The sequence below is a fragment of the Mus caroli genome, chromosome 11, assembly GCF_900094665.2.
Source record: "Mus caroli chromosome 11, CAROLI_EIJ_v1.1, whole genome shotgun sequence".
In the NCBI taxonomy this organism is placed as follows: Eukaryota; Metazoa; Chordata; class Mammalia; order Rodentia; family Muridae; genus Mus; species Mus caroli.
The window spans coordinates 69,548,831-69,575,771 of record NC_034580.1 but is presented as its reverse complement, the minus strand read 5'-3'; the positions used below and the strand labels follow the sequence as shown (position 1 = coordinate 69,575,771).

The window sequence follows — 26,941 nt, the reverse complement described above, 5'->3', positions numbered from 1 at the left end:
CTGGGATTTGAACTCCAGACCTTCGGAAGAGCAGTTGGGTGCTCTTACCCACTGAGCCATCTTAACCAGCCCTGATTTTTTTTAAAAAACATACATTTATTTATTATTGTGGGGCACTAGATGTGGATGTTAGAGAACAAATTATAGGCGTGTGTTCTCTCCTTCACCATATGGATCTGGAAGGTCAAATTCAGATCATCAGGCTTGGTGGCAAACACTTTACCCACTGAGCCAGCTTGCCAACCCCACCCTGATTTTTTTTTTCATCTAGCAATAATATGAAGATTGCTACATATCAGTTTGCAAAGAGATTTCTTGACCCATTTTATGCTGAGTAATAGCCCAGTGTGGAGTTTATATTACAGTTCTTTTAACCAACCTCTGGGGGGGTACTTGGTTCATTCCCAGGACAATCTAGAATTTTGAAGAACTGTAACTATACAATAAAACTGTGGTTGGAAGCCCACATTCATAACACCAAGAGTCAGAACTCACCATATAGAAAGTTTGAGGCCAGCCTAGACTATCTCAAACTAGTAACAATAATAATAGTGATAACTTTGGGACCAAAGGCATAAGCTGAAACTGGCTTGGCCAAACTGGCCTGACTCCTGAGAGAGCAAAACAGGGGATTTCGTGTCTCTAACTATTTATTTTGTAATTTATTTATTTTATGTGTGTGGGTATTTTACCTGCATGTATGTCCTGTCTGTATAGCACATGCTTACAGGAGCCAGCGGAGATTAGAATTGCTGTCTGATTCTCTGGAACTGAAGTTACAGATGGTTGTGAGCCATCATGTTGGTGCTGGAAATCCCATCTAGGTCCTCTTAAAAAAAGGACTTTGAACTGTTTCTCTAGTCCTAAACCAGGGGGGGATTCCATAGCATACTTGTACAGACACACCCCACCTTGGAGACAGGATCTTGTGGTACAGCACAGGCTAGCCTCTGAGTATCCCCAGCATCTTCCCCGAGTCTGATGCAAGTTAGGTGCTCAACATGTTGTTGGCAGAGTGGATGGTCCAGGTGTAGGGAATGCCAAGCAGTTCTTCTGAGGCTCTACAAGACTCCCAGAGGGGAGTTCTGCTGTTGGCTCAGAGTGCCACCTTTGATCTCCACCACTGTTTATAATACCTGGCTTTCCTTGCGGCTATTTCCTCTGTGTGTTGTAGCGTTATTGACCTTTGGCCAGAGCTTTGGATCATTTTCATAATGCCTGATTGAGGCCCACCAGCCTGAGTCCACACAGACTGCCAACAGAAATTCCCATCCAAACCCCAGTGTTCAGGTGTGCACACCTGAGATCCTAGCACTTGGGAGGTGGAGGTAGGAGACCAGGTCAAGATAGACCAGCCTTGGCTACAAGAGACGCTGTTTCAGAAATAGAAGGAAAGAGGAGGAGAAAGAGGAAGAAGAGGAGGGAGAGGAGGAGGAACAGGAGGAAAGAAGAGGAAGAAGAGGAGAAGGGGAAGGAGGAGGAGGAAACAGTGGCAGCAGCCCTTCCCCTAGCCTTCTCATGGCCAGCGTCTGTAGGGCCTACTGGTCAGCAGCCTAGGATCCAGCACATGTCCTTGCTTGTCCTTTTCAGTCCTAATGTACCACTCCATTCTTTAGCTCGCCTTAGGGATGCCTGGGCTCCTCTGTTTCCCTGTTTTGGGGGCCCACACAAAGATGCTGTAGAAATACAGATGGAAGCACTCGGGAGGCAGAGGCAGGTGGATTTCTGAGTTTGAGGCCAGCCTGGTCTACAAAGTGAGTTCCAGGACAGCCAGGGCTATACAGAGAAACCCTATCTCGAAAAACAGAACAAAACAAAAAAACCAACCAACCAAACAAACAAACAAAAAAAAGAAATACATATGGAGGTTTATCTAGGCTACAGCCTGGCCCACATAATTAGTCTTCTCAAAGCCTCCTAATTATTGTTATGATGGATGCATCTACTCAGCTGGTCCCACCCACTTCCCCCCTTCTTTCCCAGTGGAGTTCCCCAGGCAGCTAGAGAGGTGAGGTTAGACCCCAGAGTCCCCGGACTGCAGGATAAGCCCCCTAACTCTGGTTCTGAACTTGGGGATCAAGAAGAAAAGATGAAGAACTGCCAGAAAACTGGGATGTTGTTAGGGAAAAGTCCTGGGCCTCAGTTTTCCCATCTGTAAAATGAGGTTACATTTTATAGAATGATATCTGAATATTATCTGATGTTGACTTTTCATATCTCTACCTCACACCAAAGCTCTGAACTGGATTTAACCAAGCAGTCCTGGCACGTGGTAGTACCAGGTGTCAACCCAAAGCCAGCCCCTTCTCCCCCTTACCTCTTTCTGATTTTCTCAAACTCTACCTGATGCCCAGTCTTGGGCAGATGTTTATCATGAGTTGAATCTTCTCTTCCTTAGACCACACCCTTCCAAGAGATTAGGTACCAGGAATAAACAGAGGCCTGGGCTTCACAGTGACACCCAGCCTAAAGACAAAACCAAAACAAATAGAAAACAAACAAATCCACCACCAAATAAATGCTAATGAAAAATTAATAAAAATAAAAACTTTAAATTAAAATGGCCTGGGACTACAGCTCAATAGTAGAGCACCTATGCCAGGCTCTAGATTCAATCCCCAGTTCCACAAAAGATAAAGAAGAGGAAAAGGAGAAAGAAACACAAATCAATGTTGATTACATAAAAGCAAATGTGAGCTGGGGATGGTGGGTTATACCTTTAATCCCAGCACTGGGGAGCTAGGGGCTGCCAGTTCTCTGTGAGTTCAACCTGGACTACATAGTGAGTTCTAGGGCTATGTAGAGAGGGAGAGGCCTTACTGTGTAAGGGAATTCAGAGACCTGTGAATCTGTGGATACAGACTTTGTTATCAGCTATCTTCCTCATTCTACCTTTAAAAAAATATTTGTATTATTTATCTTTATTCATGTGTGTGACTGTGTGTGTGTTTGCTGTGCTTGCAGAGGCCAGAAAAAAGGTGTCAGAGCCTCTGGAGCTGGAGTTACCAGAGACATGGGTGCTGGAACTCAAATTCAGGACCGCTAGAAGAGCAGTACTTGACTTGAACTGCTGAGTCATCTCTCTAGCTCCCCAACCCCCTTTTAAAGGCAGGACCTTGTGTATAGTAGAGGGCTTCAAACTCACTGTGCACTGAAAGACGAGCTTCAACTCGTGATCATCTGCTTTACCTCCTGGATACTAAGCCTATTGGCATGTACCACCATGTCCAGTTTACACAGTGCAAGGGCTTTAACTTGGGGCTTTGTGCTTGCTAGGCAAGCAACCGACAAGCTGAGCCATATCCCCAATCTACATGCTCATTTTTCTGGATACCTTACCCCTTGTGGTGGCAAATGACACACTATACCTCCAAGTTCACAGACTAACATTTTAGCTGCCCAGGGGTTTGCCAACAGTCCTATGTGCTTCACTGCTACAGCGTTAGTGCCTAAGATGGAGTGTTGGATATACAGTTTCAACAAAAGTCCCATGATTGACTCTTTGTCTTGGTGTGACTCCTGTGGCCATCTTCAACCCAGTGAATGCAACCTACCTTACTTTTGCCACATGATGGGATCAGCCCCTTTCCCTTCCCATTCCCCAGATAGACTGAAATGGCTCCAATTATGGGGGGGGGCGGGCAGGGGGTTGTACATAGAAACAAGGTTCTTTTCATGCTCAGGATGCAGAGCGGATTCTAGCTGTCCACAGTGCAGATGTACATTGACAATGTGCTGAACTCCTGAAGCTGTGCTCACAGAATGACTCCCATTAGCAGTCGATGGGAAAGGGCTTGTCTCTGGGATACTGGGCTCCTTGCAGCTCCATCAGATGGGGGACAGTGTAGTCAAACAGGCCAAAACCAGGCCTGGGATCCTTCCAACCTATTCCTCTCTAGCCTGCTCAGAAACCTCTCATCCAAGATTCCATTCATTCAATATCTGTTCAGGTTGGGGGGATGCACAGAGAGACTGGCAGGCCTTGGCAGCAGATCAGGTCACTTCAGCAAGCACCTTATGCCCCAAAGAGCATATGGTGTGTCTGGGAGTGGGGCTGGGGAGTGGTTGGGTCTCAGACATTTGGTTCACTCTTTACCTACTGATTTCCAAGCTACTCTCTTTCACATCTGTACCTCCTTACCCTACATCTGCTGCAACAGAGGCAACGGTACTCTCATCGTGAGAATGGACTCCATGTTTTCCAAACATTTTATTAAGAATAAGGCATATGACAGTCACCCCTAAAGCACAGGGCTCTATTTCTGTAGGCGAGTGAATACACTCTGAAAAGCATTGGATTAAAAAGCGCAGCCAACAGAGAATTTGGAGCAGGATCTGACTGCCCTGTATGTCTCCCACTCAAGGCTGGCACGTCAGTGTGAGAGGGTGCTCAGGAGACCCTGGCTCCCAAATGAGAAGACGCTTCACACCCTCTGGCCTCCTTCCCTTCCACCTCCATCCAGGATGACTCTATCCTGCTGCTTGTATAGGGATGGGCTTCCCCCTCTTGGCCCCAGAACTGGTCCCCCAGAGAACAGGTTGCCTTGGCGAGGATATAGTGATGAGGGTGCGGAAACTTGAGTTGCATTGCTCACTTGTCCCTGGGTGGCTTCTAGAATGTAGGACTCCACTGCAGTTCTTCCTTCCGGGTCTGTCTACACTTGCACTGTGGGACTCTCCCCTAAGAACCCTGAGTGTCCACATGAACCATCTCAGTCTCTCCCTGGGGATGTGTACAACAAAGAGAAATTAAACAGCCCTTTCCCTTCTTAGCCACTGAGTCATTCCTGGGCTGTGGCTGGGACTTTTCCTTCCAGTAGGTGGATTCCTATAGCCAATATCTAGGAAGGGAAGAGGTGGAAGTGAAGGGCAGGGCCTGCCCCAGGGCGAGAGCCTGAGGGAGTCCTCGCCTGTTGACCAATGAAGGGAATCTTTCATTATTTCCACAAGAGGGAAAGGGTATTCTGATAACACCAGAATCCTGTATCTGCCCAGGCCTTTCTGTCACTCTCTCACTTGTAGAAGAGTTGCATTATCCAACTCCCACCCCAGGATCTCCACTGGTATCCAGATGCCCTTAGACCCTTTCAACTGGAAGCTCCTCAAACACCTCACAAACAGATATCATTATCTCCGCTGTCAGCAGAGGAACCGGATTTGGGAGGTACGGACAGGGTCATCTGAGGAAAGGGAGGCAGAGTACTACAGTCTGATCCTGGGGATGGGGTTGGATAGAGCCAGCTGAACACCCTGGGTGCCCAGAAGAGAAAAGGAAGAGGGCTATTGCTATAGTTGAAGGGAAACTAGTTGGGGATAACTATGGCTTTTAGTGGGTGGATGGATGAGAAAAGAGCTCTCTCCCTAGAAAAGTCAACCTAACAAAGTCACCCTGTTCACCCCAAAAGTATGGTTTGCAAGAGATGTAGGTCTGTGCAGGTGACCCAAGAAGAAAGCTTTCCTTTCCCACTGTCCTTCAGGGACCTTCAGGGTCCTCACACAGGCAGGTTCCAGGTGGACAGGGCAGGGAGTGACAGGTGGGACAGGTATTGCCGCTAGGCTGAAGGGGTAGAGGATGGAGCCCTGGTAGGGACCCCAGGGGATCTGCTTCTGCCATCCAGCTCTCAAAAGCTAGACAGCTCAGCCCAGGCTTAGCTACTGCTCAATGGCCTCAGCTGCCCTTCAGGGGAGGGGTCTGTGTGCAGGATCAGGTTAGAGTGTGCTCACTGCCTTTTGCTTCCTGCCAAATTCCTGCTTCCTCTTACAAAGTGGAGGACATGAGTCAGGAGTTCTTTTTCTTCCCGGTGGCCATGACTGAAGCAGTCTGTCAGCTACAGAGACATACTGCTCACCTCAAGGCCTTGTGTGACAGGGCCAGGACCTGCTAAGGGCCCAGTGTCTGAGTGAAGAGAGGTAACTTCTCTCAGCAGCCCCAGGAAAGACCTCACAGGCACTTAGGACTCAAAGCAGGTCAAACCAAGAGTGGTGGAGTGGGATTCTGGGGCTCTGATATGGGGCCCAATCATGAGCTGGACAGAAGCTTCCTGCCTTTGGTAGTGAGGGGAATTGGGAAGGAGTCACCATTCTGTTTACCACTCCCAACAGCACAGGAGCACCCCATTATCAGCAGGTTCTACAGGCTTAGGGGCCTTTCCAGGGATGGGTACCACCAAGGACTAACCATTCTTTGCTCCCCAGAAAAATCAAGTTTCTATGAATAGCTGCCACTTCCAAGAAGCCGGGCTCTCCTTCCTGCCTCTGGGTGCAGCCAGCTGTTTGGAAAGCTGGGCAGGATTAGCACCTATAACAGGACTGGGAAGTCTCTAAAGTGGCCTCCAGAACGGAAGGGTAAGAGGCCCTTCTGCCCTTGCCAAGACAAATCTGAGCCCCAGCTTGCCTATCTCCAATCTCCTGCACCCCTGCATGACAAACCTGGGAAGAACCAATCATGTCTTCTTCCACGACTGGCTTCAAGGGTCTAGCCTTGCTGTTTTCTTTAAGTCAAATGCCACCAGGAACACAGCAGCTCTGAGAGGGCGTGACTTCTAAAATAGATTCTAAAGTGTTCCGTGCTCACCTTCAAGGACTTATCAGTGGGGTGGGGAGTAGCTACTTCCGAGTAAGCGAGCCAGCTCCTAAGCTTACCTCTCCCGAGCAAAAGGCTGGGCAGGGCTGGGGGGTGGGGGTGGGGTAGTGGGAGGTGGAGAAAGCAGGGAAGGGGAGCTTGAGGGCCTAGCGGTGCCAAGTGCCACCGTGTTCCTTCCAGTAGGCAGACTCAGACTTCTCCTGCCCTACGAGGGATTGTCAGCTTTCCAAGGACAGACAGGACTCCACTCCACCCCGCCCCCCCTCAGGGGAGGTGGGGGGAAACACATACAGATTAGGGTCATTACTGCCAGTCCACCACAAAAAAGGTGCATTGCTTTGGCGTTCCCTCTGCAAAGGAGCTCCCTCTCCGGAGAAGACAATTCATCCCTGGAAACACACAAGCGGGGGCGGCTCTAGTGAGTGGCCGAGCTGGGGTGGATCGGCCGGCTGGACTCCGCCCCATCCCTGATCCCGCCTGGCCCGGCCTGCTTTCCCTGTTGCCACCGCCTGTCCAGCGCCTACTCAGGATCCCCTGGGGCGCTGGGCGTGGCGACTGGGCTCTCACTGGGCCCAGGGTGCGGGTCGCCTTGGTACCGGGACTCCTGGTGTGGCACGGGGTGCGGGGCATCTTGGTCCCGCATCTCCTGGCGTAGCAGAGGGCGAGGGCCACGGGCGCCGGGCCGCGGCGGCCTCCGTGGGTAGAGAAAGAGCGCGGGGTCCGGCATGGGATCGGCGTCTTCCCAGGTCGCCCAGTCCCGGCTCGGACCCTTGGCGGCCGCCTCCGGAGGGCGGCGGGCCCGTTGTGCACGCCGGCGGGCCCGGGGCTCCGCGGCCGCGGCGCCAGAGCGGGGGCCCTGCAGTCTCTGGCGCGCGGCGTGCAGCTGGCAGGAGAGGTAGGCGGCCGCCTCGGTGTGCTTCTGCAGCTCGGTGCCCAGCACTGTGGCGCGATGGCTGCGGCGCCGCAGCTCCTCCAGAAAGCGGCGCTCCTCCGAGCGCAGGCTGCAGCGCAGCGCAGACACCAGCGCCTCCCGCTGTGCCACCTCCCGCCGCAGCTCCGCATTGGCCGCCGCCCGTGCCTCCAGCTGCGACTCTAGCGCGCGGCACTTGTCCTCCAGCTCTCGGGACGCCTCTTCTGTGGAGAAGGGAAAAAATAAGGCGATGGTGCCCTCAAAGGCGTGAAACATATCCCAGCTGGCCCAGAGGCCATTCCTGCTCTTCCGCCTCAAACATTCAGCCGCAGGGACTTTACCCATGCTCTACCCCCTGCGTTTACTTCTTCGGTTTAAATGCAAAACCCTTCCTGACTGATCGTTCATTAGTAAGCAAAGTGTTGGACCTTGATTCTCCATGCCCTGTGTTGAGCCCATGTTTTCATGAAGCATACGGCGCAGCGTAGTACATAATCATAAACAAATGTCAGGTCTACAGTGTGACATGTGTCAGAAAGACAAATTAATATTCTGATTCTAAGGGGGAAGGTGATGCCATCAGGGAAGGCTTCAGGGCAAGAGGGGCTTGAGAGCTAGGATGAACAGACCCTCCTCTGGAGAAGGGTACTCCTGGAGGGGGAGCGGCTTGTGCAAAAGTCTTGTGATCAGAAGACATGGTAACAGCAGGGGCTGAGTAGCAGAAGGTGTGTTCAGGAGGTAGTGGGTAGCGGTGCCCTTTCCTCCACAAAGCACATATGCCATTTTGTGAGTTTTTTTGCTGACCGGCCTAACCCAGAACCTCTGGAATTGGTCCTAGAAATGGCACTGCTGAGGCATCCCTAGGTGATCATGCAGAGTCAGAGCTGAGGACCCCTCCCCTTCTGGACTTTACTTCCCATCTATACCCTGGGATTTCAGAGGCAAAGGGGAATATGTTCCTTATACAGCAGTGGCTTGAGCTCTGGTGACCCCAAAAACCTTTCCAGAGGAAAGCTAGTAGTTGTGAAGGGGCCTTATTAAGTCATGTACCTCCTTGTGAGTGAGTGCCCCCTTCCTTCAAGCACAGAGACACCAAGAAGTGTCCCATGAGTGCTATATGAAGAAGCAGGCAGAATCCATTCAAGTCTAAGAGTTCCCATGTACCCTAGCTTATCTTCAGCTTCACGAAGCAATCTATAGGATTTACAACATCTTAGCTTAGGGATTCTTTAATCCCAGCACTTGGGAGACAGAGGCAGGGGGATTTCTGAGTTCCAGGCCAGCCTGGTCTACAGAGTAAGTTCCAGGACAGCCAGGGCTACACAGAGAAACCCTGTCTCGAAAAAAACAAACAAACAAAAAAAAACCAAACCCCCCCCCCAAAAAAAAAGAAAAGAAAAAGAAAAGAAAAGAAATTCCCAGCCTTCCTTGTTTTTCCCTCCCTCCCTCCCTCCCTTCTTTCCCTCCTCCCTCCTGAAACAATGACTTCACAATAAAGCACTGGCTGGCCTGGAACTTGCTATATAAACCAGGCTAGCCTGGAGCTCACCTAGATCCTCCTGTCTCTTCCGGTGACCTGCTGGGACTAAAGGCGTGCACCATCATGTCCAGGTTTCTGTTAATTCTTATGAATTCTTCTGGCACCCGCATAGTGGTTTATGATTGTAATATCAGCACTTGGGAGGCTGAGGCTGGAGAATGGCCATGGACTTGAAGCTAACCTGCTCTACACAGTAATTGCTAGGCCATTTGGGACTCCAGAGTGAGGCAGTATCTCAACACAAAACAGATGGTCCCAGGGTGTCATTGGATAGCCGAGGCTGGCCTTGAATTTGATATAGTATGATGAAGAAACTGGCTGAAGCCCCAGGCACCCCTCTGCCTCTCTTGAGCAATTTTACCAGAGTCCTTTGAAGACTGCTAAAACATGGAGGTAGCCGGAAGAGCCAGCTCCAGGCCTCCCAGCTGACTTTCCTCTTTCCTACATTAAATCTGGACCTAATCTTGTCACTCAGTACTGCTATAGCACCTCCTCATTTTTGTTTTGAGACAGAGTCTCCTATGTAGCCCCGGATGTATTGGAACTTGTTACGTAAACCAGGCTGGCCTCCAATTTACAGATCTGTCTGCCTCTGCCTCCTGAGTGCTGGGATTAAAGATGTGTACCACATGCCCGGCCCAAGTGAGACTTAAAATCTTTTAAAATTTCATTATGTCATTCATGTGTTTGTACGTGTGTGCAGTGTGTGTATATGTTTATGTCTGTTGTGTCACTGTGGAAGCCAGAGGTCAGTGTTGGGCAGCTTCCTTTTTGCTCTTGGAGGCAAAGGCAGGAGATTGCGGAGTTCAAGGTCATCCTTGACAACACAGTGAGTAGTCAAATGTGGTCCAGCAAGAGGGCTCAGCAGGTAAAGGTGCTTGCTGTCAAGTCTGATGACCTGAGTTTGATCCCTGGGACCCAACTGGTAGAAGCAGAGAGATGACTGACTCCCAGAAACTCTCAGGCTTCCATGTGTCCCATTCCATACTAATATATAAGACATTTTAAGAGTGCTTGGAAAAACTCAACCTTTTGTGCCTCCCGCCACAGCCCAGAGCTATTTTTTCTTACCTTGCTGGTGAGACTGGACCTCTCTCATCTCCAGGTCGTGGGTCAGCTCTAGGGAAGAGAGAATTGAGGAGTTTGTGTGTGCACAAGTAGGTGTGCATGTCAGAAAAAAAAAATCACAACTCCATTAATGAAGAACAGATCCATAGGCATCAACTACACCACCACCTACAACTACCTACAACAACTACCTTACATCCCAGCTAGGGAAAGAGCCCTGCTAAAGGCAGAGCCTAGGCCTGGGTTTCTAGGCCCAGGGATCTTTCCAGCAAAGGCTTTGTTTCTAGGATGGGGAACAGAGACCACCTCTGTGGACAGAAGAGCCTGTCTTGTTTTGGGGATGAGAGAGTATTTGCCTGTTTTTTTTTTTTTTTTTGGTTTTTCGAGACAGGGTTTCCCTGTGTAGCCCTGGCTGTCCTGGAACTCACTTTGTAGACCAGGCTGGCCTCGAACTCAGAAATCCGCCTGCCTCTGCCTCCCGAGTGCTGGGATTAAAGGCGTGCGCCACCACGCCCGGCACTTATTTGCCTGTTTTAAGGATAAGCCGCCAGTTTGGATGGTTGTGGAGGACTCTTGTAAACACAGGGTCATGACTCATGCAAGCTTAGTTGACTGATGAATGCCACAATGCCAAGAAATGCTCAGGAGACAACAGAAATAGGCAGAAGCTATCTACTGAACACATGTGACACTAATTTCATGGCCAGGATTGTACCTGTATTAATGCCTAAAGATCTCTGTAGTTTCCCAAACCCCATTTGACCACCAGGCAAGAAGGGCTTAAGGAGGACAGTGCCATCTAGTGGTGGACAATGTATCAGCCTTTGGTTTGGTGTTGCAGGGGAGGGGCTCCTCAGGGGCACCAAGCTAAGGAATGCCATCACCAAGGTCTCTGGCATAGGAACAAGTTCTTCCTGGGCACCCAAGAAGACCTTATTTTCCTTATACTTATTCTTCGGTGCTCCCAATGCCTCGTCTCTCAGAGCAACTGTGTGATCGCAATTTTCAGCCCCAACCCCCAGAGCTCAGAAAAATGAGGGATCAGGGGTTTACAGCTCAGTGACAGACAGATGCTTAGAACTCCTGCTGAAACTGGGTTCCAGTTTGGACATGACTGGATATAGTGTGCAGGGAAAAGGACAGCGGGGAGCCAGGAATCGAGAGGGCCTACTAGGAGCACTTGCATGTACCTTCAGGAATAAAGGTGTTTTTTGTTTTTTAAATAATTATTTATTTTATGTGATGAATACACTGTAGCTGTCTTCAGACACACCAGAAGAGGGTATCAGATCCCATTACAGATGGTTGTGAGCCACCATGTGATTGCTGGGAATTGAACTCAGGACCTCTGGAAGAGCAGTCAGTGCTCTTAACTGCTGAGCCATCTCTCCAGCCCCCCAGGGATAAAGTTTCGAGCCCGAAGAAAGTGGCACATCTCTGGGAGTAGTGCCCAGCATACCTACAGTCAGGCCTGTGCCCTTGGCCTACCCTTCTTCTCTCCTCAAAATGCTCTTAGGGACCAGAGTTTGCTAGAACTGTATTCTCTGGGGAGGCCACTTGTTGCTGGGACACAAGAGAGTACCTTAGCTATGGCCGGAGCCTGAACCTTCTCCCTGGGGCCACTGGGAGCCCTCTGATGCTTCTACCCTTAGGACTCTGAGGGACCAACTTGCCCTTCCTCCAAGGCCTAAGGGACCTTGGAGGAAGGCCTAAGGGACCTTGGCTTTGCCACTAACTTCTCTAGGGCGGTTTTCTTTCAACCATTAACCACAGGGCTTAAGATTAGGAGACAGAACCCCAAGTGGGACCCACTCCCCCATCTTTTTTTTTTTCTTTTTTTGAGATGTGTTATGGTTTGAATATGCTTCGCCCAGGGAGTGGCCTTGTTGGAGTAGGTGTGGCCATGTTGAGGTAGGTGTGTCACTGTGGGTGTGGGCTTTAAGACCCTCATCCTAGCTGCTTGGAGGTCAGTATTCTGCTAGCAGCCTTCAGATGAAGATGAAGAACTCTAGCTCCTCCTGTATCATGCCTGCCTGGATGCTGCCATGTTCCCACCTTGATGATAATGGACTTAACCTCAGAACCTGTAAAGTAGCCCAAATTAAATGTTGTCCTTTGTAAGACTTGCCTTGGTCATGGTGTGTTTTCACAGCAGTAAAACCCTAACTAAGACAAGATGGGATTTTTTTGTTTGTTTGTTTGTTTGTTTTGAGGCAGGGTTTCTCTGTGCAGCCCTGGTTGTCCTGGAACTCACTCTGTAGACCAGGCTGGCCTCGAACTCAGAAATCCTCCTGTCTCTGCCTCCCGAGTGCTGGGATTAAAGGCGTGCACCACCAACGCCCGGCTAAGATGGGATCTTATTGCATAGCCCTGGCTGTTCTGGAACTCAATGTCCAGTCCAACCTTAAACTCACAGAGATCATCCAGCCTCTGCCTTCTGAATGCTGAGAGGAAGGGTGTGAGCCACCACACTGGTTTCTCCCACCTTTCTCCATCCATCTTCTAATGTGAGTCCTTGTAGATTTTATGAGTATTCTATGAAAGCAGTTCATGGTAGGACCCTGGCCAGCAAGGATACTTCTCTGAACCTTAGTTTTCTCTTTTGGAAAATGGGAGCAAAACAGCATCTCTCTTACATGGGACTAGTGCCAGGATCCAATGAGAAGAAAATAATAGAGGATTTAGCCAGGGCTAGACCAGCAATTAAAGCACAGGGCACTTATCATTGTCCAGGCTGTCCCCACAGCCCATGGAACTTACTCCTACCTCCAAATCTCACGTTCTTTATCTTTTTTTGTTTTGTTGTTTGAGATAGGGTTTCTCTGGGTAGCCCTGGCTGTCTTGGAACTTGCTTTGTAAACCAGGTTTAAAGACTGCCTGCCTCTACCTCCCAAGTGCTGGCATTACAGGGATGCACCATCACCACCTGGCTCCATCTTCTTTATCTTTGTCTTCCGGGCAGCCTGGCCTCCTGGGTCCTCCTTCAGTCTCTGTCCCCAATTCCCCTGCTTTCCCTGCCCCTCCCTACTGGAAGGAGGGCCTGATTTGTTCATCTCAGCCCCCAGAGTGGCAGTTCCAGACAAGACCAGAGTTATTTTTATCTCCTTAATCAATAACCAGGAGGCTTGAGCCTAGACTCACTTGACAGTTGGGGGGACTGTAAGGCCCTCTGATCCCGCCTGTTATGTTGTCACGGGAATGATCCTGTGTCCTGAACGGAAGGAACAGGTTCTTAGAATCAGGGAAAGTTGAGAAGAAAAGAGAGGATCTGCAGTAAGATTTTTAGTCTGTTTTCCTCTGATATTGTCACTGTGATGAAAAAGCGGCCTGTAGGGCCATCCTGTCACTGGGTAGACAGATGGCCAGGAGCCTATCTTAGAATACGGCTACTGGATCTGCATGTGCAAAGAGGCTGAGGCCAGACTGCTTATGTTCTGTGTTAACATGAGACGCCAATGGGGTCCCTCAAGCTTTCTAGGCCTCTGGGCAAACGACAGGTTGAGCACAATCAGAAAGTGGCACAGTGCTGGTTTTAATCCTGGCTGTGACACTAACATGTATTGTATGATTTTTTTCCCCCTGGGTCTTGGTTTATCACTTTCATAATCAAAAATTGGGTCTTTTAATCAGAGCGCTTGAGAGGCAGAGGCAGGTGGATTTTTTAGTTCGAGGCCAGCCTGGTCTACAGAGTGAGTTCCAGGACTGCCAGGACAACACAGAGAAACCCTGTCTCGAAAAAAACAAAACAAAACAAAAAAACAAAAGAAAAAAATCAACAAACACCCATAAGGCCTGCATTTGTAGACACATGAGCACTTGGGTCACAGTCGTGCCTCTGAAAGGCCTGGGTACTAGAAGCTATAGGCCCAAGCCTGGAATTTCCAGTCACTCTTTGCCTGCCTCTTCTCTGCTCACAGATGTAATCAGCGGGACCTTTTCCCCCAAGGTATTTCCCACTACTCCCCAGGACCTCTCTGCCACACATATCCAGACTCCCTCTAACACAATTCACCTCTGCTGCTGCTGAGCTGCTGCTGAAGAAGCACCCATCTGCTCCAAATCTTATTCACTGATTCTCCACTGACCAAGGGAACAAGCCAAACTCATGATGTACTTGTCAGGGTCTCCAGGATCTGGCTCTAGCCAGACTTCTCATAGTCTCTTCTAAGCAGAGCTTTATGCTACCTCCTGGTTTTGCTATGCTGGCCCATATATGGAATGGTTTCTTCACTTCTTTCTCCCATCACCTGTCAGGATGTCTGCATTCTACTCAACCTCCAAGGAGACAACAAGTTCCCTCCTGGCATGGAGGTGCTCAATTTCCATCATCCTGCTCAAACTGGATTAGCATCCTGGATTTTCAACAGCCCTCTTATTTTCTGAAGTATGCTTAGTTTATTATTTTATTTTATTTTTGATTTTTTGAGAAAGGGGTTCTCTGAGTAATAGTACTGACTGTCCTAGTACTCCCTTTGTAGACCAAGGTGGTCTAGAACTCACAGAGATCTGCCTGCCTCTGACTCCTGAGTGCTGGGATTAAAGGTGTGCGCTAGATATATGTTTATTTTATGTTTGTGATGCCTGGCATGGAATTCAGGGCCTTGTGAATATGCTAGGCAAGTGCTCCAACACTGAGCTATACTCTGCCCTATCTCACTAATATCCACTGGTCCATGTTTTTCCCAGCCTGGGATTCATGAAGGACGACGGGTGCTTAATGAACTCAAAAAGGACAGGCGTCCCCTAGAATTGGTTCTTGGAAGTCTAAGTCACTACCTCAGCCTTAAAATGTTTAGCTGTGATGAGCAGGAGAGGGTGAGGGACAGGGCTACATAGCCCAGGCTAGCCTAGAAATCAGTATGGAGCTGAGACCTAATTCTACTTCCCTGGTACTGGGGTTACAGTCAAGTACTACCACACTCAGCTCATCCCTAGAATTCACTCCACCCCAAGTCATTTTTTTAGTATTATTTATTTATTAACTTATTTAATGTATGTGAGTACACTGTTGCTGTCTTCAGACACACCAGAAGAGGGCATTGGATCCCATTACAGATGGTTCTGAGCCACCATGTGGCTGCTGGGAATTGAACTCAAGACCACTGGAAGAGGGGCTGGAGAGATGGCTCAGTGGTAAAGAGCACTGACTGCTCTTCCAGAGGTCCTGAGTTCAAATCCCAGCAACCACATGGTGACTCACAACCATCTGTAACAAGACCTGATTCCCTCCTCTGGTGTCTGAAGACAGCTACAGTGTACTTACATATAATAAATAAAATAAATCTTAAAAAAAAAAAAAAAGACCACTGGAAGAGCAGTCAGTGCTCTTAACCACTGAGCTGTCTCTCCAGCTCTCTACCCCAAGTCTTAATTCTCATCCAGAAAGAGACAAGACAGAACTGGTGTTAGGCTCACAGAGACTTAAGAAGAGCATCCCTAGCCGGGCGTGGTGGCGCATGCCTTTAATCCCAGCACTCGGGAGGCAGAGGCAGGCGGATTTCTGAGTTCGAGGCCAGCCTGGTCTACAAAGTGAGCTCCAGGACAGCCAGAGCTATAAAGAGAAACCCTGTCTCGAAAAACCAAAAAAAAAAAAAAAAAGAAGAGCATCCCACTAGCAAAACTGGTGAGGGTGATGGTGACCCCTCCTTACTCCAGCCACCCCGGGGGCCAGTGTTCACCTCACCTGAGCAGCGTTTCTGCAGCCTCAGGATCTCCAGGTGCAGGTCTCGAAGCAGGGCCATCTGCTCCTTTTTCAGGAAGCTGATGTGGCGTTGCACGCTCTGGATCTGATGCTCCAGGGACACGGTATCCATGGCAACCCAGGCCTGGGCCCCACCTGGGTGGAAGACAATGTGAAAGCACATCTTCAGAGGCTATTTGTCTTGCCCCACCTTCAGATCTTGTGGTGTCCTTCACACTAGGTCCTCTGGTCTCTAGGGAGAGGATTCCGCCACTCTCAGGTTTCTCTACTAGCTTTCTCGGACACTGTGAGTGAGCATGCCGGTCAGGGAGGTTGTTACTCCCATTTAACAGACTGAGAAGCAGAGGTGCGCAGAGGTGGCAGTGCTGGCTACATTTTCCTAACTCTTCTGCTTCTCAGACAGACAGACAAATGGAGCAGAAGTTGGCAAAGACAGGTAGATCACTTGGGGTCTAGCCTTCACTATCTAGATATGTCACGCAGGGCCAGCCTTCTCCATAGGTAAAATAAGGGAGCTGACCCTGATATCTGTTCCAGTTATGACGCCCACATGCATCTAAGTCCCGAGGCTCCTTCAATTCACAGGGAGACAGGGTCCTGATAGGCAGGCCAGGTCAGCCTTGAACTCTCCACGATCTCGTCATCGCTGCCTTTGGAGCGCTTCAGTTACAGGTATGCATTGCTGTGCCTCGCTAGAGAGGGGAGGGGGAGCTGAAGGGAGAACTGCTTACTGACCTGCCTCTGTGGGCTGAAAGCGGGAGGTGGAGTCAGTCTATAGAGAGGAACAGGGGCTAAGATCAGAAGCCTCAAACTGTGGATCCCCAAGGAAACCTGGGGACAAAGAAGCTTGCACTCAGATCCTACTCATGACCAGGCTTGTAGGCCCTGCCTCCCCGCTCCCTCCTGACTTATCTTCCCAGCGACTGTTCAGTGGGGCCCAGCATCCCAGAAAAGCAAAGGTGGAAGCAAGAACTCTGGGGCCCAGGACTAAGAGTCCATTTCTTGTCTGCCAGCCATTCCCTAAGCTGTGTATTTATTTCTGGGTAATCAAGCTTATATTATGAAACCCAGGCTGGCTCCAATGATCCTCGTGCCTCAGCTTCCTGAGCAGCTGAGACTACAAGGGCGTGGCCCTCCCCAAAGTTTTATGGTTGTTGTTTGTTTGTTTGTTTGTTTGTTTATTTTGCTGAGCTGAAGACTTCACAGGGTGCCATGTACCTGCTAGACAAACACTATTCTATGAAATTATATCACAAGTCTCTCCTCCTAAAGGGAGAGACAAGGTCTCACTATATAGTTCCGGCTGTCTCAGAACTCAACAAGCAGGCCTCGAACTCATAGAGATTCTTCCTGTCTCTGTCTTCCAAGTGCTAGGATTAAAGCATACATCACTATGCTGGGCTTTCCTTAAACTTCTGAAGGACCTCACTCCACGCACTCTGGGGATTTCCATGGATGGTGAGAGGGTGGGGGCAGTTAAATAGACATCTCTTCTGTGTGGAGTTTTCATTTGTAAGGTCACTCCAAGCAGGTCCTTCTGAGAACCTCAATTCCCTAGGCTCCTGTCTGGGCCTCTTCCCTGGCACCCCTGGCCCCACTAACCCAACATACCAGTCTTTTTATTTCAGCACAGGGTGGCCCTTTGGCCTATGGAGAACACGCGATGCTTACTGATCAAGTGTGTGTTCAAGAAATGACACATGATCCCGCTTTTGCCAATCACTTTCCCAGTCAGCCCTATAGACATTCAAACTACTAACACTGAGGTGATCAGGCCGTCTCCTGAGCTCAGAGGCGGGGCACACCTAGCTCTCCAGCCAAGTCTTCCTTTGTTTGCTTGTTTCTGAGACAGGGAACCCGGGATTTGGTTTTGATTTTTGAGATGGCGTCTTGTTATATGACACTGGGAGGTCTCAACTTTATAAGCTGATGTGATCCTACAGCCTCTCTCTCCCAGGTAGCTGGGAATACGGATGTCCGGTTTCTTCAATTCAAAGAAAATGCCCATGTTTACACTGGAAACAGGCCTGAGTTTGAATCCTGGCTCTTTTAGTTAACTTCTGTGTTGGTTCTGAGAATGGAAGCTAACCTCTGGGAGATAATATTTTCCTAATGTCAAATGGAGGTTGAAAGGACTGCAGAGATGGCTCAGTGGTTTAAAGCATCTGCAGTTCTTCCAGGGCACCTGGATTCCTTCACTTCCCAGCACCTACACGGCAGCTCAAGAGTACACAGACATACATGCAGGCAAAATAAAATCAAAATGCCTTAGTGAGTAAATGTACTAGCAGTCCTAGAATACCTGTGAGAATTAAAGGAGACAAGAAATGTGAAGTACTAGCTAGGTATGGTGGTGCATGACCACTGTAATCCTAGACTCAGGGAGGCAGAGGTAGGAGGGTCAGAAGTTCAAGGTCATCTTGGGCTACACAATGAGCTCATGGCTAGTTTAGACTACACAAGACAACACCTAACAAACAGACAAGCCAAAAGGATAAAGTGCTTAGTATAAAAATAACTCAGTATTATATTCTTTTGTTTTTCTTTCTCTGTCTATCTCTGTGTGAGTAGGCTGTCTTAACTTGGTCGACTATTTTATCCATCCATCCATCCATCCATCCATCCATCCATCTGTCTACTGTTGCTAAGCATTAGTCTGGGAAGAGGACATGGGGATAGACATAAAAAAGTTCCTGCAGCTGAGCAGTGGTGGTGCACACCTTCGATCCCAGCACTCAGAAGCAGAGGCAGTTGAATCTTAGTGAGTTTGAGGCCAGCCTGGTCTACAGAGTGAGTTCTAGGACAGCCAGGGCTACACAGAGAAACCCTGTCTCAAAACACCAGAACCCAAAAAAGATGGTAGGAGAAACCTCAACAAGACAAAACAGTAAGAAATAAGGTGGAAGGATTTTGCAGATATAATCACAGTTCCTACTCAACTGACTTCGAACTAATTACAATTATGGATATGACGTATCAGATAAGCCATTCAAATGAACTCAGAAAGGAAAACCTAGTTAAAAAACCACCAGACTCCTGTTCCTTAGAAACAGTGAGTTAATAACTTTATTTACTCTTTAAGAAATATCTTTTTCGGGCTGGTGAGATGGCTCAGCGGTTAAGAGCATTGACTGCTCTTCCAAAAAGGTCCTGAGTTCAAATCCCAGCAGCCACAACATGGTGGTTCACAAGCATCTGTAATGAGATCTGATGCCCTCTTCTGGGGTGTCTGAAGACAGCTACCGTGTATATATAATAATAATCTTTAAAAAGAAAGAAGTATCTTTTGCATTCATTCATTTTGTGTGTTTGTACAGGGGAGGCTGGGATAACTTATGGAAGCTGGTTCTCTCCTACCTCTCTGGGTTCTGGAATGGAGGTCATGCTGTCAGGCTTGGCAGCCATTACCCTAACCTGCTGGGCCATCTTGCCACTCTATCCCTTTTCGTCCTCTTTTTTTTTTTTTTTTTTTTTTTTTATTTTTTTTTTTTTTTTTAAAGATTTATTTATTTTATTCAGATACTCCAGAAGAGGGCGCCAGATCTCATTACGGATGGTTGTGAGCCACCATGTGGTTGCTGGGATTTGAACTCTGGACCTTCGGAAGAGCAGTCGGGTGCTCTTACCCACTGAGCCATCTCACCAGCCCCTCGTCCTCTTTTTTGAGACAGGGTTTCTCTGTATAGCCCTGGCTGTCCTGGAACTCACTCTGTAGACTAGGATGGCCCCAAACTCAGAAATCCACCTGCCTCTGCCTCCCAAGTGCTGGGATTAAAGGCGTGCGCCTCTACCACTGGTCCATTGTTTTGTTTTGTTTTGTTTTGTTTTGTTTTGTTTTTTTGAGACAAGTCTCTTTTTATGTAGCCCTGGCTATCCTGGAACTTGCTATGTAGACCAGGTTGGACCTGAACTCACAGAGATCTACCTGCCACCCAAGTACTGAGATTAAAGGCCTGAAATACAAGTTTGGTTTTGTTTTTTTTTTAATTAAGTGTTTTTATATTTTATAATTTCATGCTTGAGTACTGTATTACATCATTTCCACCCCAACTGAAACAAACAAAAATTTACTGAGCTCATTTAGTATTGCTCTTATGTATATGTGTTTCGAGCGGATCACTTGGGACTGGATAATTTATCATGGGGTTCATCCCAAGAGAAGATTGATTCTCCCTCTCTTGGCAGCCATTGATTGCCTGTTGCTCTTCATCTAAGGATAGGTCCTTGACAATCAAAAAAACCCTATCACTCTGGCTGCCAGTGGCAGCACATGCCTACAACCACAACATTTAGGAGTCTAAGGTAGGGAGTTCTTGAGTTGATTTCAAGCCTGAGCCACACGATAAAATTATCCTAGAGCTATCACATTATCTCCCTAGTCCAAGTCACCAGCTTCCCTCTGGTACAATGCAGTACCTGGCTTCTTGCTTCTGCCCTGCCCCATTCTTTTTCACCAAGGAGCGAAAGCCCCTTCAGCAGACTTAAGGCTGTCATATCTTCCTGTCCACAGACCTAGGGCTGCCATAACTTCCTGTCCACAGACCCAAGGCTGTCATAACTTCCTGTCAACAGACCTAAGGCTGCCATATCTTCCTGTCCACAGTCCTAAGGCTGCCATAACTTCCTGTCCACAGACCTAAGGCTGCCATAACTTCCTGTCCACAGACCTAAGGCTGTCATATCTTCCTGTCCACAGACTTAAGGCTGCCATAACTTCCTGTCCACAGACCTAAGGCTGCCATAACTTCCTGTCCACAGACCTAAGGCTGTCATATCTTCCTGTCCACAGACCTAAGGCTGCCATAACTTCCTGTCCTCAACTCAAAACTCTCAATGCTTCCCATTACACACCAACCCCAAACTTATTTAACTATGTGCATCCGCATGTGTCTTTGTGGAGTGTAGATTCCTGTGGAGTCCAGAAGAAGTTGCTAGTTGCCCTAAAGCTAATGCTGTGGCAGTTGACTCATATGCAGGGGCTGGGAACTAAACCTGTATACATACACCTTTTATAGCTGAGCCATCTCTTTGGCATCCTTTTTGTGGGTATGTATTGTTTTGTTTTGTCTCCAAGGCAGGGTTTCTCTGTGTAGCCCTGGCTATCCTGGAACTTGCTCTGTAGACGAGACTGGCTTCGAACTCGGAGATCTATTTGCCTCTACCTCTGGGTGCTGGGATTAAGGATGTGTGCCACCACCACCCAACTCTTGGCTTTACAAACTCCGTTCATTTACTGATTATACATGCTACAGCACGGGTGTGGAGGCCGGGGGACAAGTTGCAGAAGGCTGATTCTTGTTCCACCGTGAGGATCCCAGGGACTGATCTCAGGCTTTCGGGGTTTGAAGCAGTGCAGAGTGGGGCAAAAACCCAAGTCCTAATCAAACCCTGCACTATCTGCCTCTGGTCAGCTGCTCCTGTGTCTTGGTCTCCCACTGCTGGCATCTTTGCTGGCCTAAGCCTACTCGCCTGGGGTTCTTTGTATGAACTGTCTTCTCAGGCAGAATGCCTTTTACCAGTCTCACCTCCTGTCCCATTCCCTCCCTTCTCCAATGACTCAAAATAAAGAGACTTCTGTCATTTCCCACCCCTGTCCCTTGCACTACTCTTTCCTGAACTCCCCGGCACACGAGTGTACGGAACGTTTGTTTACTGTCTGTTTCCCTTGCCAGACTGTTAGCAACAGAAAACGAAGAACCCAGTTCCCCAGTGCCTAGCCCAGTATGTAGCAAATAGGAATCACTCGGTAAATAGCTGCAGAGTGCACAAGTGTGTTGGGGGAGTTCATAGACTGATGGCAGTGCAGATTAGGACAGACACAATTAAGTTTGACATCCCCTAGGGCCCTCAGGGAAGAAACAGATGTCAGGTAGACTACTTCACTCCTGCCTCCCCCAACCCAAGACAGGGTTTCTCTGTGTAGCCCTGGGTGTCTCCCCACCCCCCCCAACACCCCAAGACAAGGTTTCTCTGTATAGCCCTGGGTGTTGTCCTGGAACTCACTCTATAGACCAGGCTGGCCTTGAACTCAGAAATCCACCTGCCTCTAGGTAGACTTCTTCATACTCTGGGTGCTAACGCAGGAGAACCAGGTGAGTTATATGCTTCTGAAACTGTATGTCTGTAGTGGGAAGAATGGGCTTGTGTGCACCTCAAGGAGTGCACACATGGGTAAGAACCCGTGATTCTAGGGCTGCACACACGCTCTATCATAGAACAGGATCCCAGGTTTCTTAACTTCTCACATCTGTGTGGGTGCTGTGTGCAGACCTGCAGGATGGAGGTGTGGGGGCCTACCCTAGGCTACCACTACCACACAGACAACTATGAAGGGTGAAAGTCCTTTCCAGATAGCCCTGGAGCCTGGAAGCTGGCCAAAGGAGGCGGAGCCAGCCAGTTGTTCTTTCCTGGATGGCCTCGACCATTCACTTCCAACAAGGCAGGCTGCTCTTTCTTCTTAGGGCAGAAATCTGGGTCACAAACAATCCTGGCAAGTCTTCATTTTTAGGCATTACTGTGTGGATTGTTTGGGGGAGGGGAGGAGGTAGAGTGGGGAGAGGGGACTAGGAACAGTCGGAAGTCTGTAGTAGAGGAGCTGCAAGTCCGTTGGAAAGGGGACAGGAAAATAGCAGGTCTCCATGACATATGTGCGGTCCTAGAACCGCTGGGCATCAGAGGAAGCTTGTGTCCTAGATGTAGTCTAAGCAGGCAGCAGCAGCTAAAGGGTTGGTGGTGCCAGCTCGGTCTTCTCCCTGAACCCAGCTGAGCCTCACATCCTCTGCCTTTCTCTGTCTACAGTCCTGGCAACTGCAAGGTCTGTGTTGCTTCTACATCTCCACTCCTGGTGTCCCTAGCTCTTTCTCATGTTAATTTTACAGCTGGACAAAACAACAACAGCAGCAACAACAACAAGATGTCACCTAAGGGCTGGAAAGATGGCTCAGTGTGTAAAGGTGCTTGCTACCCACCTCGATGGCATGAGTGTAAGACCTGGAGTCAGCACGGTGGAAGGAGGGAAACCCACTTCCACGAGCTGACCTCTGACCTTCCCAGACATGTCATCGCATGTCATGTTTGCACTCCCACTTACCCCCTGCATGCAGAATATATACAACAAGATGTAATTTTTAAAAAGTCACTGAGGCCGGCGATTGCACACAACTTTAATCCCAGCACTCAGGAGGCAGAAGCAGGTAGATCTGAGTTCAAGGTCAGCCAGGTCTACAGATCGAGTTCTGGGGCAGCCTGGGCAACAGAAAAAAACACGTCTCAATAAAACAAAACAAAGCAAAGCCCAAACCAAACCAAACTAAAATCAAAACCAAAACAAACAAACACCCTAAAACAAAAACAAAACCCTCAAAAAACCAAAACACCAACCAACCAACCAAACAAGCAAAAAATCACCAAGAGTAAAATGGATGTGATACAAGGTGCAAACTTTATAGTTAATTCCAAACACTGTTGACATGTATCTCTTGGGTCTGAAAGGTAAAGATAGCTCTTCCCTTTGGGAAAGCTGGCAGAAAAGGCCTCAGCCATCAGCAAAGCAGCTGGCACAGGAACCTTCTGATGCTGGCACAATTCTGATTTAAATTTTTAAAAAAAATTACATGTATGTATGTGTGTCAAGCTCATGCACGCCACAGCATACAAAAGGAGATATCAGAGGACAACTGAGGGGATCCATTCATACTGTCTACTCCATGAGTCCTAGAGATGGAATTCAGACCATCAGGCTGGGCAGTAAGTGCCCTTACCTGCTAAGCCATCTTACTGGTCCCAACCATTCTGTCTCTCTGAGGCCCTGCCTCCTGCTCGTGGTGAGTAAGTCAGCTCCTGCTAGTCTCTGGGTCTCCGGTTCCCTTCCCATCTGCCCATAACTGTCATGGCGCATAGGGAACTTAATGTCTCTCCTCCTCAGTTCTTACAGTTATTTGGGTTCAATTTACCATAGGAAGCATAGAATCTTAGACTTGAGTCATTTCAGCCAATGGTTTTCAACTTTTGCTCTACAGAGCTCTAGAATTCAGCATCGAAAAGGGGGTGGGGGGGTCCAGAAGCCAGAGGGTAGGGATAGTGGCCCTGTTCCCTCTCTGTTTTTCTTCCCTCGAGACAGAGTTTATCTATGTAGACCAGGCTGACCTCTAACTCACAGAGATCTGCTTATCTCTGTTTCCTGAGCGCTGCCATTAAAAGCCTGTTTGTATGTGACAACACAGCTGGCTTCACTTTTAGTGATCTTTTATTTTGAAAAAAAAAAGTATTGCACATATTCTCATAGGTGTACTCTGTGTGTGGGGGCACAGGTCCCCTCATGCCACTGTGAGCATGGAGAGGCGAAAGGACAATTTTGGGGGGTTAGTTCTCTCATGCCATTTTGGGATCTGGGATTAAACTCAGACTGTCTACTGAGTTATATGCTGAGCTAGCTCTCTAGTTCCCTTGAGTGGTCCTTACTATGATAAACTTTTAAGTCACAAAAGATGCCTGCTAAATAAAAGTCTGAAACTATTTTTATTAACTACTTACGTATAGCTGTTACTGTTGTTAATATGGCCTCACTCTGTAGTCCAGGATGGACAAGAACCTGCTATGTAACCCAGGCTGGCCTCCAACTCATGGCAATCTTCCTGCCTCAGCATCCTTAACGCTGAGACTGCAGGCGTATGCCAACCATACCCCAGTGAATTTGCAACTTCCCTGAGGTGTTTACACTTCTTAGCCCCTCCACCTTTCAGCCTCTTCCTTGCTCCCCAGTTCTTTTCTGCCCCATCCTTCCTTCAAGCCAGCGTAGCATGTGGGAGAGGATCAGCCTGGCCCCTGGGAGCCTCCTGCTCTCGTATCCCACGGAGTTTCCATGTGCCCTGTCTTATGCCTTGACTGATGTCTTGTCCCAGTTTCAATTTCACTCTGACTGCTTCTTTTCCTCTTTGGAGCCAAAAAACATCTGTCCAGTCAACGAAAATCTCTGTACCATTCTTGATGTTCTTTAAGAATGCATATCTCGGGCTGGTGAGATGGCTCAGTGGGTAAGAGCACCCGACTGCTTTTCCAAAGGTCCGAAGTTCAAATCCCAGCAACCACATGGTGGCTCACAACCTTACCCATAATGAGATCTGATGCCCTCTTCTGGTGCTGTCTGAAGACAGCTACAGTGTACTTACATTAAATAAATAAATAAATAAATAAATAAATATATCTTAAAAAAAAAGAATGCATATCTCCTTGGCTCCTTGTTTCTAGGCATATGCTAATTTTTTTGTTGTTTCCTAAAGCCAAAGTAGATCTACGAGCTGGGAGAGGCAGAGTTATGGGTGAGTGGATAAACGAATCTATATGTTCTTGATTTTTCTTAGTCATTATTCCTCTTCATCATCTGACTCAGAAGCCCATGGCAAGAGGAGCACAGATCTCAGAAGCCTTCCTAGGTCCAGGCCTGAAGACCCGGGCACAAATGCTAGCACACACTAACTCTCAGTACAGTTCTCAGCTCTGTACACACTAACTCATCTGTACACTGACGGTCCTACTAGTACATCCACTCCAGAGATGAAGAAACAGGACCCCAGAGAGGTAAAGCCCTTTGCTCGACATGCACAACTGTGCTGACGCCTAGGAGACACTTTGAGGCACTCACTCTGTAACACATAGCTCCTCAGAAGGCAGTCACACTTTACATCTGCGGGCTAAACCTTTTTTTTTGTTGTTGTGTTTTGGATTCTACCTCTTGCTCTCCAGATAAACTCTCTCCCTGTACAGCCATGCCCTAGCTTCCTACACTCCACCCAGTTTCTGTCTCCTGAGATTTGACTTCTCCTTTGCATTTTAGAGCCTTCTTGCGGGCAGTTTGGACTCTGGGAATCCCTTGCAAGAAACAAACCACACAGCCAAGAGTGAAGCCGAGAGAATGAATTGAGTCTTACTGGGAATCACCAGGGCAAGTGAGTACACGTATTAAAAAATAATTACTCTGCCACCCCCTCTAAGTCCTTGGCTCTCCTGAGGACGAGTCTGGAACCAAGATCTGGCCTTTGACAAGTGTCTGGGACTCTGTCTGCAAGGTGGGGGCTGGTGGCAGAGACATTCTCTAAGGACCTGTGATCCTCCGCACTACAGAGTCCCTCCTCCCAGACACCCCTCAACTCTGGCTCCCCGCTCCACTGAAGATCCCACAACCCCAACCTCAGCATTGTTGAGGATTCAGGTACATGGGAGTGGGGTGTCGGGAAAAACTTGACCCACCTTTCAATCTTGATGCTCTGTAGTTTATGCCTCGAATTTGACACCCAGAACTAGGGGGTCTGCAGGGTGGGGGGCAGGGTTGAGGGTTATGGATACCACAGAGTATAGGGAAGAGAGGAACCAGCCAGGACACGAAGAGCAGGCAGAACGGTGCGAGTGGTGGTCTGGACTGCTTTGGATGCCCCGCCAATGCCGGGAAGGGCTCGGGTCTGGCGGCGGAGGACAACTTCTGCCAGCAGCCCGCGTCCTGCCCGCCTCCCGCGCGCTGCGGTGCCAGACCCCGCGCAGCCCTCCAGGCGGAGCCGGAGCTCAGGGGCTCTCTTCATCACCCTGGTCACCCAGCCAGCGCCCACCCTCTACACCCACCGCCGGCCTGCTCACCTGCGGACCCGAGAGAGCCGCCGGGCCGGGCCCGGGCCTCGCTGGGTCTCGAGAAGAGCTCTCCTCCCGCGCTAGCTGCGCTCGCGCTCATGGATCCGCAGAGCGCGGCCCGGCTGCGGCGCCATCAGCTGCTGCGAGGCTGTGGGGTGCGGACTCCGGGGCTCTGGGGGGCTCCGGGGCGCAGAGGTTGGGGGCCCAGGGCAGGCTTCGGGCGTAAACACCCAGCAACGTGACCGGAACTGGCGAACGAGCTGGAGGGGGCGGGGGGCGGGCGAGATAAGGGGGAAGGGAGGGACCTGGGGCGCTCGGGGAGGGGCCGTGGGCGGGGCGGGGGGAGGGGAGGCTGGGGCGGGGGAGGGGAGCCCTGGAACCTCGGGGAGTCCCAGGATCTGGGCCTTCGCACCCCGCGAGCAGCAGAATCCTCGGATCCGGCCCTGGCTGGGAGCTGAGGAGGGAGCCCGAGACACCACAGGCGACTAGGCGAGCAGGGACGCGGCGACCGATCAGCACCGC

General features: G+C 49.2%; 1 protein-coding gene across 2 annotated transcripts; it reads right to left on the bottom strand.

Moving 5' to 3' along the window:
* Positions 1-4,141: 4,141 nt before the first annotated feature.
* On the bottom strand, positions 4,142-26,676 carry Ccdc92b (coiled-coil domain containing 92B). 2 transcript variants are annotated; one of them, XM_029483157.1, is made up of 5 exons: positions 26,429-26,511; positions 16,538-16,633; positions 15,785-15,937; positions 10,105-10,152; positions 4,142-7,717 (listed from the first exon to the last, which is right to left on the bottom strand). In XM_029483157.1, the coding sequence occupies exons 3-5, from the start codon at positions 15,912-15,914 to the stop codon at positions 7,104-7,106; spliced, it is 792 nt and encodes a 263-aa protein (XP_029339017.1). In that variant the 5' UTR covers positions 15,915-15,937; positions 16,538-16,633; positions 26,429-26,511; the 3' UTR covers positions 4,142-7,103. The 2 variants fall into 2 exon arrangements, with proteins under 2 accessions (XP_029339017.1, XP_021034158.1); XM_021178499.2 differs by lacking the exon at positions 16,538-16,633 and having other exon boundaries at positions 26,429-26,676.
* Between the last annotated feature and the right edge of the window lie 265 nt (positions 26,677-26,941).

What these genes read in the sequence shown, in the direction of transcription:
- Ccdc92b (XM_021178499.2), bottom strand. Translation starts at nt 26,519, where the DNA reads ATGAGCGCGAGCGCAGCTAGCGCGGGAGGAGAGCTCTTCTCGAGACCC. An exon ending in GCTGCAGAAACGCTGCTCAG is followed by an intron (nt 10,153 to 15,784) that starts GTGAGGTGAACA and finishes TCTCTTCCCTAG; the next exon opens with AGCTGACCCACGACCTGGAG. An exon ending in GGTCCAGTCTCACCAGCAAG is followed by an intron (nt 7,718 to 10,104) that starts GTAAGAAAAAAT and finishes CCTTCTCCACAG; the next exon opens with AAGAGGCGTCCCGAGAGCTG.